General features: G+C 42.0%; 1 protein-coding gene, 1 long non-coding RNA gene and 1 pseudogene across 5 annotated transcripts in view; 1 reads left to right on the top strand and 2 right to left on the bottom strand.

Moving 5' to 3' along the window:
- Nucleotides 1–1,112: 1,112 nt before the first annotated feature.
- Nucleotides 1,113–2,658, bottom strand: LOC309630931 (thioredoxin, mitochondrial pseudogene; annotated as a pseudogene). Its single transcript has 2 exons — nt 2,647–2,658; nt 1,113–2,362 (listed from the first exon to the last, which is right to left on the bottom strand). The product of its transcript is annotated as a thioredoxin, mitochondrial pseudogene (transcript).
- A 6,025-nt stretch (nt 2,659–8,683) lies between these two features.
- Nucleotides 8,684–19,700, top strand: part of LOC309631059 (cyclin-Y-like protein 1) — a 43,637-nt gene continuing 32,620 nt past the window's right edge. For 2 of the 3 annotated variants that reach the window (XM_082397015.1, XM_082397014.1), the window contains exons 1-2: nt 8,701–8,930; nt 18,087–18,161. In XM_082397015.1, the coding sequence (XP_082253141.1) occupies nt 8,705–8,930; nt 18,087–18,161 (301 nt within the window). In that variant the 5' untranslated portion in view covers nt 8,701–8,704. Of the gene's footprint in view, nt 8,931–18,086; nt 18,162–19,700 lie in introns of all 3 variants that reach the window. The other variant, XM_082397016.1, reaches the window with a different exon arrangement.
- On the bottom strand, nt 9,510–13,784 carry LOC309631064. Its single transcript, XR_014246050.1, has 2 exons — nt 13,746–13,784; nt 9,510–9,840 (listed from the first exon to the last, which is right to left on the bottom strand). It is a non-coding gene; the product is annotated as an uncharacterized lncRNA (long non-coding RNA).

Below are 19,700 nucleotides of genomic sequence, written 5' to 3'. Positions count from 1 at the left end.
ATAGGGCTTCCCTGGTGGTGCAGTGGTTAACAATCCTCCTGCCAATGCAGGGGACACGGGTTTGATCCCTGGTCTGGGAAGATCCCACATGCCACAGAGCAACTAAGCCCATGTGCCACAACTACTGAGCTTGCGCTCTAGAGCCCGTGAGCCACAACTACTGAGCCCGCGTGCCACAACTACTGAAGCCTGTGCGCCTAGAGCCTGTGCTCCACAACAAGAGAAGCCACCACAATGAGAAGCCTGTGCACCATAACAAAGAGTGGCCCCGCTCACCACAACTAGAGAAAGCCCGCGTGCAGCAACGAAGACCCAACACAGCCAAAAATAACGAAATAAAGAAATAAAGTAAAATAAAATTAAAAAAAAGAAAATTGAGCAGATAGTACAGAGAGTTTCCATATATCCTCTCCTTTTCCCACTCACAGTTTCTCCTTAGTGCGGTTCTTAGTTCTCTCTTAGTTCTCTTGCCTTAGTGCAGTTACAATTTATTACAATTGATGAACCAATATTCATATAGCATTACTAACTAAAGTCCATAGTTTGCATTAGGATTCGCTCTTTGTGTTATACAGTTCCGTAGGTTTTGACAAATAATGTCATGTATCCATCAATACGGTATCCTACAGAATAGTTTCACTGCCTTAAATATCTCCTGTGTTTCACCTAATCATCACTTCCTCACCCCGCCTTGACCCTTGACCCCTGACTATCACATCTTTTTACTTTCTTTCCCAGAATGTCATATAGTTGGAGTCATTCAGTATGCAGCCTTTTCAGATTGGCTTCTTTTATTTAGCAATATGCACTTAAGGTTCCTTCGTGTCTTTTCATGGCTTGATAACTCATTTCTTTTTTTTTTTAATATCCTCTTTTTTTTTAGAAGAGGAAATTACAAATAACAAAACATTAGCAAAATGAGTAGAAAGTACAGCGACTTCTCATATACTCCCCCTGCCCTCACACATGCACAGCCTTCCCCATCATCAACATCCCACACCAGAGTGGTACATTTGTTACAATAAATGGACCTACATTGACACATCGTTATCACCAACGACCGTGGATTGTATTAGGGTCCGCTGTTGGTACTGTATTCTATGGGTTGTTTTTTTTTGGTAATTAATTAATTAATTTATTTATGGCTGTGTTGGGTCTTCGTTTCTGTGCGAGGGCTTTCTCTAGTTGTGGCAAGCGGGGGCCACTCTTCATCGCGGTGCTCGGGCCTCTCACTATCGCGGCCTCTCTTGTTGCGGAGCACAGGCTCCAGACGCGCAGGCTCAGTAATTGTGACTCACGGGCCTAGTTGCTCCGCGGCATGTGGGATCTTCCCAGACCAGGGCTCGAACCCGTGTCCCCTGCATTGGCAGGCAGATTCTCAACCACTGCGCCACCAGGGAAGCCCTGGGTTTCTTTTTTGCTTCTTCTGTTTTTTTTTTTTTTTTTTTTTTTTTTTACAAAACAGCAGCAGGAAAGAAAAATGCAGGAGGCAGATGAGCCAGGCACCGGGGTTCAGATCAGAAGGGAGCAGGGAGACCAAGCTGTTACTGCAGGCTGGCCCCGGGACTCTGTCCCAGCGTCCTGGGAGCACGGCAACAAGCCCTAGAAGGAGCAGAGAGTGGGTGAGGAGACGGCTGTCCCAGCTCGGTGGCGGCACCGCTCCTTGGGCGGCCACCCTGGCGGTCAGCCAGGTTGGGAGCACTTGAGGCTCCTGTGTTTGGAGGCCTGGTCTCCAAAGCACGGACCCACAGGGGCCAGGCAGAGGGAGGAGGTAGGAAGGGCCGGCACAGAAGGGCTATGAGTTCTATCTGGGTCCCCCGGGACCACGGGGCCCAGGTGGGCAGGGGCAGTCAGGACGCTTCCCTGCTTGTCAGACAATCAGCTTCTTCAGGAAGGCCTCCAGCTGGTCCTCATCCTTGATGCCCACAAACTTGTCCACCACATCCCCATTCTTGATGGCCAGCACGGTGGGCACAGCTGATACCTCATACTCTATGGCGAGGTCTGTGTGGTCATCAATATCCGCCTTGGCCATCACCACCTTTCCATGCTGCTTGGCCACCACCTTCTCTAACCTTGGCCCCAGGATCTTGCAGGGACCACATCACTGTGCATGGAAATCCACAACCACTGGTGTCTCACTGTTGACAACTCAGCCTTGAAAGTCTGGTCCATCCTGGATGTTAAAGGTCATTGTACAGACTCTGGTGGTGTATATTGACTGGGCTTGGCTGGGTGTTACTGTCAGGTTATTAGGACTGCGCTGTGGGGTCTGCAGGGCCCTGGAGGCAAGGGGCGCCCACTGACTCTGAGAGGGCTTCCTGCAGATTATGGAGGCCAGGAACCTCCCCAGGAGAAGTCGCTAAGCCATCTCCCTGCAGCGAGAGCAGAGGGGTGCACAGCGCGGCCCTCCCCACCGGTCAAGGGCACTTCTGTTCCCTATTCATTTCTTTACTCACTGCCTGCCATCCAGCTTGCACACATCCCCAGTCACCCAGTTGCCGCAGCCAATGGTATTTGTAGCTTTCCTGCCCCATGGACAACACTGGACAATTGCGAATGGAGCATCTACTGGCCAGGTACTGTGCTAGGTGCTCTGCTCCAGAAATGAGAAGCAGATGTGATCCCTACCCTCATGGGACTCACGTGATCAGTCATTCCTAATTAATACTCAGGTCCCTTGATTGCCACTGCTCCCTTTGGCAGGTTTACTTAAATGCCACTTAAATCTCCCTATTTTTGAAGACCTCTTCTTTCCTTCCCTTCCTTCTCTTCCTTCCTTCTTGCTTTCCTTCTTCCCCTCCTTCCTTCCTTCTTTCCTTCCTTCCTTTCTTCCTTTCCTTATTATACATGCCTTCTCAAGGCAACCACTTCTATACCTACAGCTTCAATTACTTTGTGTATACTCTAATGACAACACAATTTTAAATGTTGTTTTCATTTACCAGTTTTTTTTTTTTTTTGGTTTATTCCTAGGTATTTTATTCTTTTTGTTGCAATGGTAAATGGGAGTGTTTCCATAATTTCTCTTTCAGATTTTTCATCATTAGTGTATAGGAATGCAAGAGATTTCTGTGCATTCATTTTGTATCCTGCAACGTTACCATATTCATTAATTAGCTCTAGCAGTTTTCTGGTGGCAGTTTTAGGATTCTCTATGTATAGCATCATGTCTTCCGCAAACAGTGATGGTTTTACTTCTTCTTTTCCAATTTGTATTCCTTTTATTTCTTTTTCTTCTCTGATTGCCGTGGCTAGGACTTCCAGAACTATGTTGAATAATAGTGGTGAGAGTGGACATCCTTGTCTCATTCCTGATCTTAGAGGAAATGCTTTCAGTGTTTCACCATTGAGAATGATGTTTGCTGTGGGTTTGTCATATATGGCCTTTATTATGTTGAGGTAGGTTCCCTCTATGCCCACTTTCTGGAGAGTTTTTATCATAAATGGGTGTTGAATTTTGTCAAAAGCTTTTTCTGCATCTATTGAGATGATCATATGGTTTTTATTCTTCAATTTGTTAATATGGTGTATCACATTGATTGATTTGCGTATATTGAAGAATCCTTGCATCCCTGGGATAAATCCCACTTGATCGTGGTGTATGATCCTTTTAATGTGTTGTTGGATTCTGTTTGCTAGTATTTTGTTGAGGATTTTTGCATCTATATTCATCAGTGATATTGGTCTGTAATTTTCTTTTTTTGTAGTGTCTTTGTCTGGTTTTGGTATCAGGGTGATGGTGGCCTCATAGAACGAGTTTGGGAGTGTTCCTTCCTCTGCAATTTTTTGGAAGAGTTTGAGAAGGATAGGTGTTAGCTCTTCTCTAAATGTTTGATAGAATTCACCTGTGAAGCCATCTGGTCCTGGACTTTTGTTTGTTGGACGATTTTTAATCGCAGTTTCAACTTCATTACTTGTGATTGGTCTGTTCATATTTTCTGTTTCTTCCTGGTTCAGTCTTGGAAGGTTATACCTTTCTAAAAATTTGTCCATTTCTTCCAAGTTGTCCATTTTATTGGCATAAAGTTGCTTGTAGTAGTCTCTTAGGATGCTTTGTATTTCTGTGGTGTCTGTTGTAACTTCTCCTTTTTCATTTCTGATTTTATTGATTTGAGTCCTCTCCCTCTTTTTCTTGATGAGTCTGGCTAATGGCTTATCAATTTTGTTTATCTTCTCAAAGAACCAGCTTTTAGTTTTATTGATCTTTGCTATTGTTTTCTTTGTTTCTATTTCATTTATTTCTGCTCTGATCTTTATGATTTCTTTCCTTCTGCTAACTTTGGGTTTTGTTTGTTCTTCCTTCTCTAGTTTCTTTAGGTGTAAGGTTAGATTGTTTACTTGAGATTTTTCTTGTTTCTTTAGGTAGACTTGCATAGCTATAAACTTCCCTCTTAGAACTGCTTTCGCTGCATCCCATAGGCTTTGGGTCGTCGTGTTTTTATTGTCATTTGTCTCTAGGTATTTTTTTATTTCCTCTTTGATTTCTTCAGTGATCTCTTGGTTATTTAGTAACGTATTGTTTAGCCTCCATGTGTTTGTCTTTTTTACGTTTTTTTCCCTGTAATTCATTTCTAATCTCATAGCGTTGTGGTCAGAAAAGATGCTTGATATGATTTCAATTTTTTAAAATTTACTGAGGCTTGATTTGTGACCCAAATTGTGATCTATCCTGGAGAATGTTCCGCGCGCACTTGAGAAGAACGTGTAATCTGCTGTTTTTGGATGGAATGTCCTATATATATCAATTAAATCTATCTGGTCTATTGTGTCATTTAAAGCTTCTGTTTCCTTATTTATTTTCATTTTGGATGATTTGTCCATTGGCGTAAGTGAGGTGTTAAAGTCCCCCACTATGATTGTGTTACTGTCAATTTCCTCTTTTATAGCTGTTAGCAGTTGCCTTATGTATTGAGGTGCTCCTGTGTTGGGTGCATATATATTTATAATTGTTATATCTTCTTCTTGGATTGATCCCTTGATCATTATGTAGTGTCCTTCCTTGTCTCTTGTAACATTCTTTATTTTAAAGTCCATTTTATCTGATATGAGTATAGCTACTCCAGCTTTCTTTTGATTTCCATTTGCATGGAATATCTTTTTCCATCCCCTCACTTTCAGTCTGTATGTGTCCCTAGGTCTAAAGTGGGTCTCTTGTAGACAGCATATATATGGGTCTTGTTTTTGTATCCATTCAGCCAGTCTATGTCTTTTGGTTGGGGCATTTAATCCATTCACGTTTAAGGTAATTATCGATATGGATGTTCCTATGACCATTTTCTTAATTGTTTTGGGTTTGTTTTTGTAGGTCCTTTTCTTCTCTTGTGTTTCCCACTTAGAGAAGTTCCTTTAGCATTTGTTGTAGAGCTGGTTTGGTGGTGCTGAATTCTCTTAGCTTTTGCTTGTCTCTAAAGCTTTTGATTTCTCCATCAAATCTAAATGAGATCCTTGCCGGGTAGAGTAATCCTGGTTGTAGGTTCTTCCCTTTCATCACTTTAAGTATATCATGCCACTCCCTTCTGGCTTGTAGAGTTTCTGCTGAGAAATCAGCTGTTAACCTTATGGGAGTTCCCTTGTATGTTATGTGTCGTTTTTCCCTCGCTGCTTTCAATAATTTTTCTTTGTCTTTAATTTTTGCCACTTTGATTACTATGTGTCTCGGCGTGTTTCTCCTTGGGTTTATCCTGTATGGGACTCTCTGCGCTTCCTGGACTTGGGTGGCTATTTCCTTTCCCATGTTAGGGAAGTTTTCGACTATAATCTCTTCAAATATTTTCTCTGGTCCTTTCTCTCTCTCTTCTCCTTCTGGGACCCCTATAATGCGAATGTTGTTGCGTTTAATGTTGTCCCAGAGGTCTCTTAGGCTGTCTTCATTTCTTTTCATTCTTTTTTCTTTAGTCTGTTCCGCAGCAGTGAATTCCACCATTCTGTCTTCCAGGTCACTTATCCGTTCTTCTGCCTCAGTTATTCTGCTATTGATTCCTTCTAGTGTAGTTTTCATTTCAGTTATTGTATTGGTCATCTCTGTTTGTTTGTTCTTTAATTCTTCTAGGTCTTCGTTAATCATTTCTTGCATCTTCTCAATCTTTGCCTCCATTCTTATTCCGAGGTCCTGGATCATCTTCACTCTCATTATTCTGAATTCTTTCTCTGGAAGGTTGCCTATCTCCACTTCATTTAGTTGTTTTTCTGGGGTTTTTTCTTGTTCCTTCATCTGGTACATAGCCCTCTGCCTTTTCATCTTGTCTATCTTTCTGTAACTGTGGTTTTTGGTCCACAGGCTGCAGGATTGTAGTTTTTCTTGCTTCTGCTGTCTGCCCTCTGGTGGTTGAGGCTATCTAAGAGGCTTGATGGGAGGCTCTGGTGGTGGGTAGAGCTCTCATTTACCAGTTTTATTTTACATAGGATGCCTCATTTACTAAAACCATAGATTCCAAGTTGCTCCATGAAAAATGTGATATTCTTAGCTGTCAACATTAGGGAATTTCCCCAATCACATTTTTAAATTGATTTAATGTGTTATTTTTGAAAACATAAGTTGGGATATCACAAAATGGACTTAGCCTGCAGAGGCTTACTTTCAACCTGAGAGCTCCATTTCCATGTTCCGCTTAACAGAACCCAAAATGATCTTCCTTCCCAAACCTCTTCCTTTTCCTGCACTATCTAAGAAAAAGTAACCACACTCTACATAGTTCCCTAAGCCAGAACCCTAGCAGCCATTTTTGCTTCTCTTTTCCCCTTCCCGCTCCATATCTAGTCACTGAGCACTTCTATTCTACCTCCCAAATGACCTCAGATCCTTTCCCTCCACTCCAATCTTTGCCACTGCCTTTAGTTTGAACCCTCACTCCTCGCTTAGATGAATATAAAGTCTCTTAATGGGTTTTGTTGCTTCCATCAGTCCTACTTATTCTCAAGCGTGACCTCACTACAAACCACCTGATAGTGACTCCTTAACTTCACAACATTCAATGGCTCTCATGTTTCTGGGAAGAAAACCAAGCTCTTTACCCCAGCATCTACTTGGGGTTAATAGATCTAGGTTTGAATTTCAGGTTTAAGTACTTTGCAGCAGTGTGACCTCAGACTATTGGGCTCTCTAAGCCTTTGTTTTCTCACCGTGCCTGAGGTCACTGAGGGCAGGACTATTTTTCACACACGGGTGCCTGGCATGTAGGAGGGACTAATCAATGTTGAATGAAGGGAAAGTATTTTAAAATCCACATCAAAAAATTGTTCCTCCTTAAAAAAAGAAAATCCTGATACACTATGCCACTTCCAACCAAATTTGACTTCTACCTTTATTTTCTGATGATCACAATAAGGTGCCTTTGGGGATCCACACAATCAGGGATCAAATCCTGGCCACACCCCTGAGCAATCATGTGACCTTGGGAACGTTACTTAGCTTCTGTAAAATCTGTAAAATGAAGGTTTCTGAGGATTTTGTTCCCGAGGGTTAAATGAGTACCTCACTTGGAACGGGGGCGGGCGCATAGTGTTTGCCAAATGTTAACTATCGTTATCATCTTCATCAAATCAAGACCGTGGTACTTCACTTTGTGACTCTCAAGTTTGTATGAGAAAATCGTGCTTTATGCGTTGTTGTTGGCTAAAGTAGGGAAACCTGGAAACTCCTGCCGTGGAAGAGAGAAACAGGCGAGAAAAGCGAGTTGCTGAATCCCAGCGCCTCAGAGGTGGGAGGGAGGAGTTCGGTACCTAATTTACTGATGAGGAAGTGGAGGGGTGACGTGTCCTCGAGTCTCATTCAAGACACAGCCACAGCTCTTTATTGAGAGTAGGACCAGGGCCCCGGGGGTTGCTATGGTTAAACTGTAGGCGGAAACTAACACTCTTTGGAAGGCAAGACAGGAGGAGCATTCAGTTATAAAAAACGGTCAAAAATTGGGGTGAAACTAAGTTCGCTGAGCAATACATCAAATGAGTCAACTGTCGACCCGGTGAAACCGAGTTGCTAACTGAACTGGCATTTTACGAACAGGGGCTTTCTACAGAGCCCACTGACTCAGGACGGCTTCCATTAACAAACTCGCGCGGCGCTTCCCGCAGGACCGGAAAGCTCGGAGCGCGAGAGATGAATGGAAACCAGAGTCCGGGGCGCGCCGCTCGGGGGGCGGGGCAGCCGCGGGCGGGGGCGGGGCATTGTGAGTTACATGGCTGCGCTCTGAGGAGGGCGCGTGGAGGGAACTCTGGTCGTGATTGGTCCGTCGTAACCAGGTGACCGAAGGACACATTCCGGTAGGCAAGGGCCGGCCGGGCTAGCTACTTTCAGTCGGGAGGCGGCGGCGGAAGGAGGAGGAGCTCCGGCTGCGCTCTCTCCCTGCAGTGGCTGCGCGTCTCAGCGCTTGTCTGGTTCCCACCCCTTTTAAATAAGCCGGTCTGGTCACCGCCCTCACAGACTAGTTGGTTCCGGGGAGGCGGCGGAGGCGGCGGCGGCGGCGGCGGCGGCGGCGGGGGTGTGGCCGGGGCCGGGCCCCTGCCCGGGGCCCGGCGGCTGGGCGGACAGGAGAGCGGCGGGCGAAGTCGCGTCTGCATGTGCGGCACAGCCCCGGCATAGCCCGGGGCTGCCAGTGCCCGCCGCGCCATTGTTGGGGGAGGGGGCGGCTTCTGAGCTCGGCGGAGTCGGGGGACGAGCGGAGGCGGCGGCGGCGGCGGCGGCGGCGAGGAGTGAAGGCGCCCCATGGGGAACTCGCTGTCTTGTTGCCTGTCCCCCAATGCCAGCCCCAAGTTGGGCCGGCGCAGGGGGTCAGCGGAGCCGGACTGCGAGTCTGAGGTCTACAAGGCGGCGGCCGGGAACGCGGTGGCAGTAGCTCCGGCGGCGGCTGCCGTGGAACCCGCCGAGTTGGATTTCGCAGGTGGCGAAGGCCACCACCTGCAGCACATCAGCGACCGGGAGATGCCCGAAGGTAAGAAGCGGCGGGCGCGCCTCGCCCCTCGCGGGGTCGGCGCCGTCTGCTCTCGGGCTTAACCTCTGGCCTCCGCCGCCCCCAGGGTCCCCCGGGAGGGAGACGCCGCCTAGGGCTCCTTCTTGCCCAGAGTTGGCTCTCCCAGGGCTGGGCACCGGGGACGAAGGCTGGCTCTGCTTGGCGTCCCCACCCCTTATTCTTTACCAGTCGCGTCCGGCCAGTCTCCTTCCCTCTTCCCTACCCGAATGCCCAATTCTTTCCCCCGTTCCCATTTCCCAGCCCGGCCTGAGACCCTCCAATCCGCGGCCCTTCCTGTTCGTGGTTCTATTTAACATCTCGTGGGACTTAGCAGAGACTTTCTGGTGTATTCTCTCTTTTCTTAATGAAAACTTAAATACTCTAACTTCGGCGTATCCATCCCGTCTCCCTATCCAGATGGTACCTAAGCGAAGGAACTAGGTAAGGGCCTGATGATATAGATAACTTCTATTCGTTAAGGTAGTTGATACTCGAGACAATTAAGACAAACATTAGAGGATTTGTCATTTAAATTCAAAATAGAGATGGACAGAGTCAGTGTGGTGTTCTTAACTAAAATTCTTTGGATTTTAATGTTTTCAGTCGCCCTGATAGAAGCTACTTTATCCCTTCTAACTATAATTTGAACACGATAGGAAAGAAAATGGTGGGAGAGGGGCTTAAAATAACTGTGAACGGTGTGAAACGTTACTGCCACGGCTGCAGAGAATAGTTGTTGGGTTTTTTTTCTTTACCAAAGGAGACCCCATGGAGTTCTGATTACTTTTAAATTCCCACTTTGACACAAGTATGTCTTCAGCTGCACAGCCTTAACCGACTTCTTTTGCACGTTGCCTGTTCTAAGGGAGGGGTGAGGTGGTTCCTGAGACTGCTGGGCAGAAGTTTCAAAGGAGAAAAAACAAATTCAGATTGTAATTTGTAATATAAAGGTTTGGGAGTTAACATACCACATCCATCCTGCAGAAAAATGTCTCCATGGCTCCCTCCTCCACCCCACCCCCCCCACCCAGTAGAATACTATTTAACTTTAAGAATGTTCAGGTAAAAGTTCTGAAGACTAAGTGGCTGGGGGTGGGTGTTGTCGGGGAGGAGAGGAGAGAGAGAAGAGAGGAAATGTTTGATTTTTGCCTCTAGAATTTTGGAAAGGGATGGCTCTAGGTTAAAAAAAAAAAATTTCTGGGTAGCATAGTGGCACTTTAATAAAGACTGTTCTTTGAAGTATAAAACATTGTATCATAAAGATGTTAAAGCCCCACTGGCCCATTTGTTTCATTTAAATGCCAGAGATTATTTCATTATTTCATAGACGAAATGTCTTACAGCTCTTCTATTTAAATTTTAGTTGGGTTTATTTAATTTCTTTAAAAGTTAGAATAATTAAGCCTGTGGATTCACCCTTATGATGGACGTGGCTTTGTAAGTGGAAAGTACTCCCTTTTCAGAATAGTTAGATATTGTGAAAGAATGAACAAATTATGTGAATTAATTGTAGCTTTAAACACAAAGCACGTAAGTACTTGTGAAAACTGCTCTGCTTGTTGCTATAAGGTAAGCCTCTAAATGATTTTTAAAAACAGTTAGTAGTTGGCTAGTGTAGGATGAGAGACGAAAATTGGACCTTTATAGAATTCTTTTAAGATGTACAATGCATTTTCTTGTGTATTTCACTTGGCCCTTCCATCTACAAATAAGGCCCGTATATATTCTCCCTCTGTTGCCGATGAAGAAGCCAAGACTTAGAGATCTGAAATGACTGTGTAACACAGCTACTGAACAAAAGAGACAGACTTGGGAGGTGGTAGATATGCCAAATTCAGTTCTTGGGATGCTTAAGAAACTGTTTAGAGTGCACCTTATATTTTATAATTTATCCATAAGTTAGGCCTATCTCAGCATACTCCAGTTTTGATTATTGCCATTCCAGTTGATTGTACACAACTCAGAAGCAACATTTACCTCTCCATTCTCTGTCTGTACATACATTGCAATGGATATGAATAAAAGTAGAAGTCATGAAATAGCCTAAATTTATCAGTCAGGTAAACACGTTGATATAATTTAAAGAGTTTGTTCTGGTGAAATCCAATTGAAGCCGAGAATGCCCTGCACAGAGGGACACTAGGGGAAGCTGGTAAGCGGGCAGGTAAGGTACTAAGCATTTAGCATACGACTATGTATGGTAAGGAAGGAGTGCTAAATCAGGAACTGGAAAAATAGAGTTCATGAGTACAGAATTTACCTTTTTATGTTTAACAGGATTGTTAAAATTTCATTTCAATTTGTCTTTTTTGGGGGGGCATTCAATAAAGTGATAAGAGAAACCTCAATTTCAGCATTTGCCTATTAATGAAGTTTCCATAGAAACAAGGTCAGAACACCAAATATAAAGCACAGGCACATTGGAAGTTTGCTCTTAATGTCTTTATTTCAGACAATTTTGTATCAGTTTCCCTGGAAACTGAGAAATACCTACTCAGATATAAAACATTTTGGCTTTTCTACAGTGAAGAATTATTTGGTTACTTAGAGAAAATCGTCCATAAATGATGCTCTGTCTTGTTCTTCAGAAACATTGGAGAAGAACATGATTTCTTCAAGCCATCTCAAAAAAGTAACTCGTAAGAACGTAGTATAGATTTCAGATAGACTCAAAAGAATTTTTTACTACTTTGTCTTTAACAGTATATCTAATATAACTGATGGTAGTGTCATAATAGAAAATAAGATGCTACGGTCCTATTATCTGATTTTATTTTTATTCATCAACTTTTCATACAGCCTTTATGTTCTGGCCTTAGGAGCTTTGCTAATTTTCTGGTGAAAGGTGCTCTCTCAAGTGACCCCTACCTCCCATCCCCCTGAAGAGTGGGTAGGGAAGGAATTGGCAATATGATGTGGAAAAACCTCTGAGCAACAGATCTTTCCTTTTTTTGGTGACAGTATTAATAAACATTTGATGTAAAAGGTTTAGAAAACACAGAAAAGTCCTTCACTCACACTCAGAATATCCAGAATTTTTATTAATATTTTGGTGCTGATTCTTCCTGAACCTTTTGTATGCATATAAACATAACATTGTGTTTATTTTACAAAGATGGGATTGTTCTTTATGTGCCACTTTGTGACTTTTTGTTATAAAGAAAAGTAACGGCATGCAGCTCCGGGAACCGTGCTGGCACCTAGAGAGTCCTCCAGGGTGACGTATTTCCATGCAACTGCGCATGGCTCTACAGCCTGCCTTTTACCAGCTGTTTACTGTGCCATCGAATGGTTGGAGCATAATTCATTTACCCAGCCTTTATGGTTGAGCATCTTTTATAATCCCATTATAATGCTTTATTCAGGGGACACAGGTAAAAACTGATGCATTGTATTGATACTTCCCTATAGCATTCTGATTGTACACTTTGTCTTACGACTTCATTAAATTCATAGGGTGAGTCATTTTGTAGTAAAGGTATTTTAACATTAAATGTTCTTTTCCCAAATTAAAGTTACCATTGATTTTTCACTGAACATTAGATTTCCTCTTTTAGGTTTTCGTGGTTCTTGGTAACCTGTCTTGTGTCTTTGATTCTGAGTAACTAAACTACTACTCTAAGAGATCTGAAATTAACTCTGGTCTTAGGTGACAGACACATCAAAAGACAGCATTAGAAGAAATCTTAGATGATGTGGGAAAATTGGGAGAAACTTAACTGGTTTTGGGTACACTGAAACCTGATTATTAGGCACCATTCCAGAGGCAGGACAAACAGTGGTTAGACAAGACAAAACCCATATCCTAACTCAGGTCCTTCCTTTCTGGAGGTGCCTGGGGGCTGACGACACAAGAATAACATCAGGTAGTGAGAACACTAAGAAAGAAAATGAAGCTAATGGGCTGGGGAGGAGGACAGTTTTACAAGGGGTGGTTAAAGACAGCTTCTCTCCTTTAGCGACCCATGAGCAGTCCTAAGAGAGCCACGTGAGGCTGTGGGAGAAGAGGCTTCTGTGCAGTTCCTAAGAAGGGAGTATGCTTGATGCGTGCCAAGGACAGAAAGATGGGTGGCTGCAGCTGAGTGAATGAATGCCAGGAGGAATATGGGGGATTAAGACCTTGTATGCCTAGTGGGCCTTGACCAAAAAATATGAATTTTAGCCTAATTGTAATGGGAAACCATTGAAGGATTATATGCAGGGGAATGATGTTAATTCTTAGAAAAAGGGAAGGGGGGTAGAGAGGGTGGAGGGAGATCAGACCAGCTACTGTGTGAGAATAGACTGTAAGGGTGGAAGGAAGCAGAGAGGGAGACCAGTTAGGAGGCTGGTGCGGTAGCTCAGGTGAGAGCCAACAGTGGCTTGAACAAAAAAGCGATATTAATAAGGGTCTAAAATAGGCTGTAGTATATAGATTGCTCTTGCATTTCGTTTGATTCTCACCATGTTCTGAGTTAGGTAGTGTAGGAATTCTTCTCTTAGGTATAAATTGAGTTGTCCAAGGTTTTAAAAATGAGTATTGATAGAGAGTAGGACTGTAAATTCCAAATGCATGGCATATAGGAACAGAATTTATTGTTGACATTATGTGAGCTTCTTTGGAATACTACCTTTTTTCTCACCCTTTTTTGTTGTTGTCGGTTTAGTGTATTAAAGTAATAAAACTTAAGAGTTAAAACAGTAACACTGCGTAATGTGAAATGAAATGAAGGTAACTTGCAACCCAGAAAGGTTCTTAAAAGTCCAAGAAACTGAGTAAAGTACTCTTTAGAAATATATAAAGCCAGGTGTACTTACCTATGTGTCACCTCTCAGTCATGATCACTGTAACACTTGATTGAGGATTAAAATAAGGCAAAACTGAGAACCAGGGTAGAGGCAGGTACAGAAGCAGTTGGAAACCAGAGCTGGGAAGTTTGGAAGCCAGGATGGTCAGAAGCTAGGAAAGCAGGATCAAGGCTTGGGTGAGCAGTAGCCTGGCAGGTGCAGGAGCCTGCTGTGTCCCCGCTGGTGAGGCCGCCCAGCTCAGGGCCGGCTGGCGGGACCTCCCTGACTGCGGTGGCAAGTGTGGACTCAGAGAGATGAGATCATCAGTTTCCATGGTAATTGTAAGGGTTGTAATGTTTGTCTTATGAGCCATAAAACTAATACACTGTACAGTACAGGGATGCTAGGGCAGTTCAGTAAATGCAGTGGTTACCGTTAAGTAAACTGGTGCTCAGCAGTTGGCCCAGAAACTGCTGACATCTCCTGTTTATTTGGAATATATTGAAATCAATATGTTGATATTAATCGCTTTCTGAAATATGCTGCTTCTGTCAGATGCTTTCTTGGTCACTTCCCTCTCCCTCTAATAGTTTAACAAGGAAAAATCATTTATCGACAGTTTGATAGCATAGTTTTAACACTTTTAGCCTTCAGTAATGCATTTCATTTGTTCTAAGTTGCCTATGTTTTCACACTTTTAACAACTGCAATTGAGATGGATCTTAACAACTGGTAGAATCTTAGATTGGAGGAAAAACAGTATTCAGTGTCGGTGGTGTTTTACAGGTTTCCTCTGAGGAATGTTTACATTAAGACCGAGTTTAATTTTTTTTTAATCATACTTTTTCTACATCGACCTATCATGCTGTCAAATAAGTTGCAATTTAAATTGATAATACAAAAATGATGGGTCTTAAAATACAGTTTTAATCATAACCCCTAATCATGAGCTCAAGAATATCTCTCCTGGGTAAAACATTCTTAGAGGTTTCTAAAGAAATAACTTTCGGAAGAATCCATGTAATTTCCTGAATGCACAGTAATTTCCTGAAGTCTCTAAATTACTGTGTGTGCATGTGGTGGGGAGAGGGATGAGAGGGATGGTGGGTGGTAAAGCTTTGCTTAATAGTTGGCAGTCTTACCTTTGTGATAGTGAAGAGTGTGGTAGGTTTTATCATAGTCTCCTTAGGCTCTTGGGAAGATAGTTAATGGGAAGTGCAGAAATATTGTGTGTATGTATGAGTTTACTGTCTAATGGCTCACATGTCCATTCTATAAGATAATGATGTGGTATTTTTCATTAGCAAAAAGTGCAAGTTATATAGAAAATTGTTAGTTACATAGGCTATAAACAAAAGATTAATATTTTCTGAAAACCTCATGCAAACTGACAGCAGTAGGGCCCTGGTGTTTACAGTACATTCAAATGATAGGCCAACTCACCAAAGTGGAAATACCACTGATAACTGTGGGAAAATGGTCAAACTGTGTAATCAAAAGAAATACAAATTAGATCTACAGTGAGGTTCCTCATTCATATCAGTAGGAATTTTTTTTTTTTTTCAAGTATCCAAAGCAAGGGTAGGAACTCAAAATGTCATGATTGGTAGCATTATACCCTAATGTGCCCCCCACCTTCTTTAGGAAGCAATTTAGCATTGTACATGGAGCCGTGAAAGTGATCTAACCTTTTGGCTTAGTCATTCCACTTCCGAAGATCTTTGCTAAGGAGATAAAACCATTATTTTAAAAAACTATGTACATGAAGATTTTCCTCATAATATTTTAAGAATAGAACTTTGTAAGCACCAATCCCCAGCAATAGGGGATTGGCTAAGTCCAGTATAGGAATAACACTTGATGGGCCAGTGTGTATTCATTAGACAATAAATATGCAACAGTGGGGTGGAGAGCGCTTGTTAGTAACAAGAAGACATAAATTGTACACTAATTAGAGCTTTTTTTAACGTATAAGAAAAGCAACTAAAAGTAACGGTTGTGAATCATTGTGTGTTAATGATTGTGAATGGTTGTGTGTAATTTTTAAACAGAGCATCGTTTTGTCTCATGCAGATTTTTGTTCATGATATTTGTTAAAGGAATGAGCAAGTGACTTTTACCTTTCCCCACCTTTAGTGTGATCATCAGTACTGCTGATTAACCAGGTCTCCTTCAGTTGCAAGTTAAAAGAACATCACAGAGTTAAGCACTACTTGACCCAGGAGTTAAATGATCTCCTCAGTTCTGCTCTCCTCTGTTGATGTCTCCTGAAAAGCCTTTCCCCTCATGATAGCAAGGGGAGTGTCCAGCAGCTCAAGACTAGCTAAGGATCCTAGAGTACAGTTCTGCCTTTCTCTTTTCTTGGGAAGTCCCAGGACAGCTGTGATTGATTGGCCGGTCCTGGGTCCTGTGCCTACCTTTGAACCCCCTAGGATAGAGTAGGGAGAGTGCCAGCTTTTTTCTGGTCACTTGGGCTAAGTTTACTTTTTTTTTTTGCATGTTGTCATTTCTTTTATCCCAGCCTTCTTGATTTTTGTATTTAGATCTGTAGTAGCACATCTTGGTTTGGCGGGTGTGTGTGTGTGTGTGTGTGTGTGTGTGTGTGTGTGTGTGTGTGTGTGTGTGTGTGTGTGTGTGTGTGTGTGTTAAAGCTTGCTTCTCTTTGATTCTGGCACTTAATTTTCCTGGACTTCCATTGAAAATTGTTAAGTTTTACCATGCCATAGACACTGATAAATAATACAGCTACTTTGCAAACATTTCTGCTTATTTTTTAGATTCAAATGTAGTCTATTTACTTTCTTTTTGGTATAGGTAAGTAGTCATGAATTCTTTCGGAAGCTATAGGTTAGAGGCAGCTGTGAAAGTCTCTGCCTGCCATTTTGTGTACAGCTGAAATAATTTATTTTCCCATTGTCTTAGTTTTTCAAATATGTAGGAGAAAAAAACTTTAAAATAATTATATGGGTCTTTTACATAAAAATGTTGAATAGAATATTTTCTCCAAAAGCAGCTTGATAAACTTCAAATTCAGTGAAGGAATTTTCATGAAGAACAAAGCAGTTGGTTTAGCTCTGTAAATTACTAGTGCTGGCAATGACATTAAAATGGATGGCTCAGATTCCTGTTAAGACGGGAAGTCCCAAATTACTGTTTGTGCAAAATTCTTTCTGGGTGGGAAAAGGGGATTCTAGGTAGATACATTTGTGGAATGTTGGGTTAGACAGAATTCACTACTAGACTAATTAGTTTTTAATATATCAATGTGTGTATTCTTTGGATTCTCTAAGAGGCAGGGATATATTTGTATTTCACTTTGACCATCAAAGCCATCTTTCAAAAACAGATCAGTTATGATGTGGTTTGGGAAATAATTGCCTTAACCATTACTCTTTATCTGAATCTTGGTCCAGTTTCTTAAAAGATTGGTTAAATGGTTTGAGATGGACTTTGCTGAGGAAGTGTCATAGGGCTTTTATGTTTGTTTGTTTGTTTTAAACAACAACCTTACTATCCTGTGTGGTAGCTTGTGCTTGTTTTGTATTTCTGCCTAAATAGAAGATGCTATCCCACCTTGGTGTGGTGCAAGGTGGGCTACAGGCAGACCCACCTTTTCGTGTAGGTATGGCCAAAATGTTTTTCTAGTAGCCCTATGATCTGCTCCAGAAAGTACTCTTATTGAAGCCCCAAATTAATCATGCAGAGTGGAATGAAGAAGTGAGTTTAGCTTTGGAAATAGAGGGCAAAGTTAAAAATCACTATCATGGAAGTGTTCCTCTAGATTAGAACATTGAACTTTTATGTAGTCCTCTTAAATCTGCCATGATGAATAGCCCCCAGATAAACCACAGCCAATTAAATGAGTTCATTTGTTGAATGGAGTTAGAATTAGCCATTTGATTGTCTGAAGAACATTTGCCAAAAGCAACTCACTTCGTTTTGGCATATTTGATATATTGAGCTGGTATCTGACAGTAGTTGGCCACAGCATAACTTGCTTCTTGAGACTGTTCCTGGAATGTGCTAGTAATAGCAGCTTTAAAAGAGGGTGACTGAATTTTTAATTGATAAATAGGAGGGGAGTCACATATATGATTCATCTAAAAATGGCATAGATTATTTAGGTGCAAGTTAAAGAAGTCTAAGACATAGCCATGGTTTTATTCCACATGTATGGAGAGTTTCTACAATTTTGCTGTTTCCCAATAGAATTTTTATATTGTGCCTTTACTAAAATTGCCTTTTTGTCATTACTAAAAGCTCTTCTCAAGACTATTAAAAGTGGTTTCAATCAATGTGTAGCTATCTTTAAAATCATGTATTTTTCTACTCAACTAAATCACCACACCTTTTTCTCTTCTTCCTATACAGACTTAGCTTTGGAACCAAACCCTTCTGACCACCCAAGGGCAAGCACAATTTTTCTGAGCAAACCTCAAACAGATGGTAAGGCAATGCTTTTTTTTCCCTGAGAAAAAGAGTGAAAACTGTTTTTGTTTTGTGTATTATAGGAGGTATTTAGAAAAACTCTTACAGTGGTTTAAATGTTTCACTTTTTTTATGTATTCACTTGTCTTATTTTAATATGTTGATGATACAGTTTCCTTTAGTTGTCAGTGTTTTAGGGAGGAGAACACTTAGACTATCTGTTTATACATTTTGCCACCTCTTTATCAACATAGTCAACTGGCCACATGATTTAGATGTGGTCTATTTCTCCATGCTACTTTGTCCTTTTCCCCTTGCTCCGAAGATCACATATGTTAAAGACAAATGATAGGGTTTAGGTCACAGTTAGGTTTCCATTTGATCAAATCAGAAAAATCAGTTGTTATATATGGGAATTGAGCCTTGTGATTTTGGCCCTGTTTTACACAGTGTTCAACCAGACGAGCCTATCTCACATCCAGATTTATGCTACTCAGAACTTTGAAGCTATTCAAAACTTTCTCATCCTAATGTAGTGCTGTGCCAGGGTAATAAGAGCAACATGCCATATGGGGTTTTCCAGAAGATTATCCTCAGCATGTGAAACTCATATAAATTTCCTGTGTCCTCCTTGTTTTAAGATGAGAATCAGAACCGTAGAATTTTTTGCACTCCTGCTTGCCTGCTTGTCTTCCTTAATGTTATGTTAAATCCTAGTTTATTTGCTAAAAAGCCATACGTGACCAAGTTTTTCAGTTGATTACGAGAGCAGGAATACAAGAAGTGAACATTCCATGATATTTAAAGTGAAGCAGCACAATAAAAAACGGAGGTTTGGTTTTTTGTTGTTGTTGTTTTGCTTTTTGTTTTTTTCCGTTAGATCACTGGTTTTTATAAAAGGATATAACTCAGGAACAGCCAGATGGAAGAGATGCATAGGGCCAGGCATGGGGACAGGGCACAGAGCTTTGATGCCCTCTGCAAGGGTACTACCTGTTCACCAACCTGGAGGCTCCTGGGGTTTCTAACTTGCATTTTTCTAGTGTGTGTACTTGAGCCACTCATTTCTGGTTAGGCTTGCTCTATTTCTCAGTTTCTTCCAGAGCCATGAGCTGCTCACATGTAGAGGGGCTCTGGAGACAGTAAAAGAAAAGCTGTCCCATGCCTGTCTCTCTCTTCAGCCTTAAGGAATCCATGCCTGTGATGCCTGTCTGGAGTTAAAGGAGGCAATGTGAGCAAGAGTGTGGCCTAAGACCCTCTTCAGGCTTTTATTCTTCTGGCCTTTGTTGGAGCAAAACAGTTTTGTGTGCTGTAGATATGTTCATTTAGGTCAGCACACTCATTTTAAAATTTACGTTTAACGTAGGTTACTTTCCAGTTGTGTATTTTTTCAGTAAGGTATTTGAGTAGGTTACCATTAAGTGGTTCAGGATGCTTCCAGAGATACTGGTGCGTTCGGAGATGAGTGCCTGGCCAGAAACTGGTTCTTAGAGTTGTCATCTGTGGATTGTGGTAATTAAAGTACGCTGTGTGTAAATGAAGAATTAGAAAATACTC

This window comes from Balaenoptera borealis, assembly GCF_965194805.1.
Source record: "Balaenoptera borealis genome assembly, chromosome: 6".
In the NCBI taxonomy this organism is placed as follows: Eukaryota; Metazoa; Chordata; class Mammalia; order Artiodactyla; family Balaenopteridae; genus Balaenoptera; species Balaenoptera borealis.
This window is presented reverse-complemented; position numbering and strand designations above follow the sequence as displayed.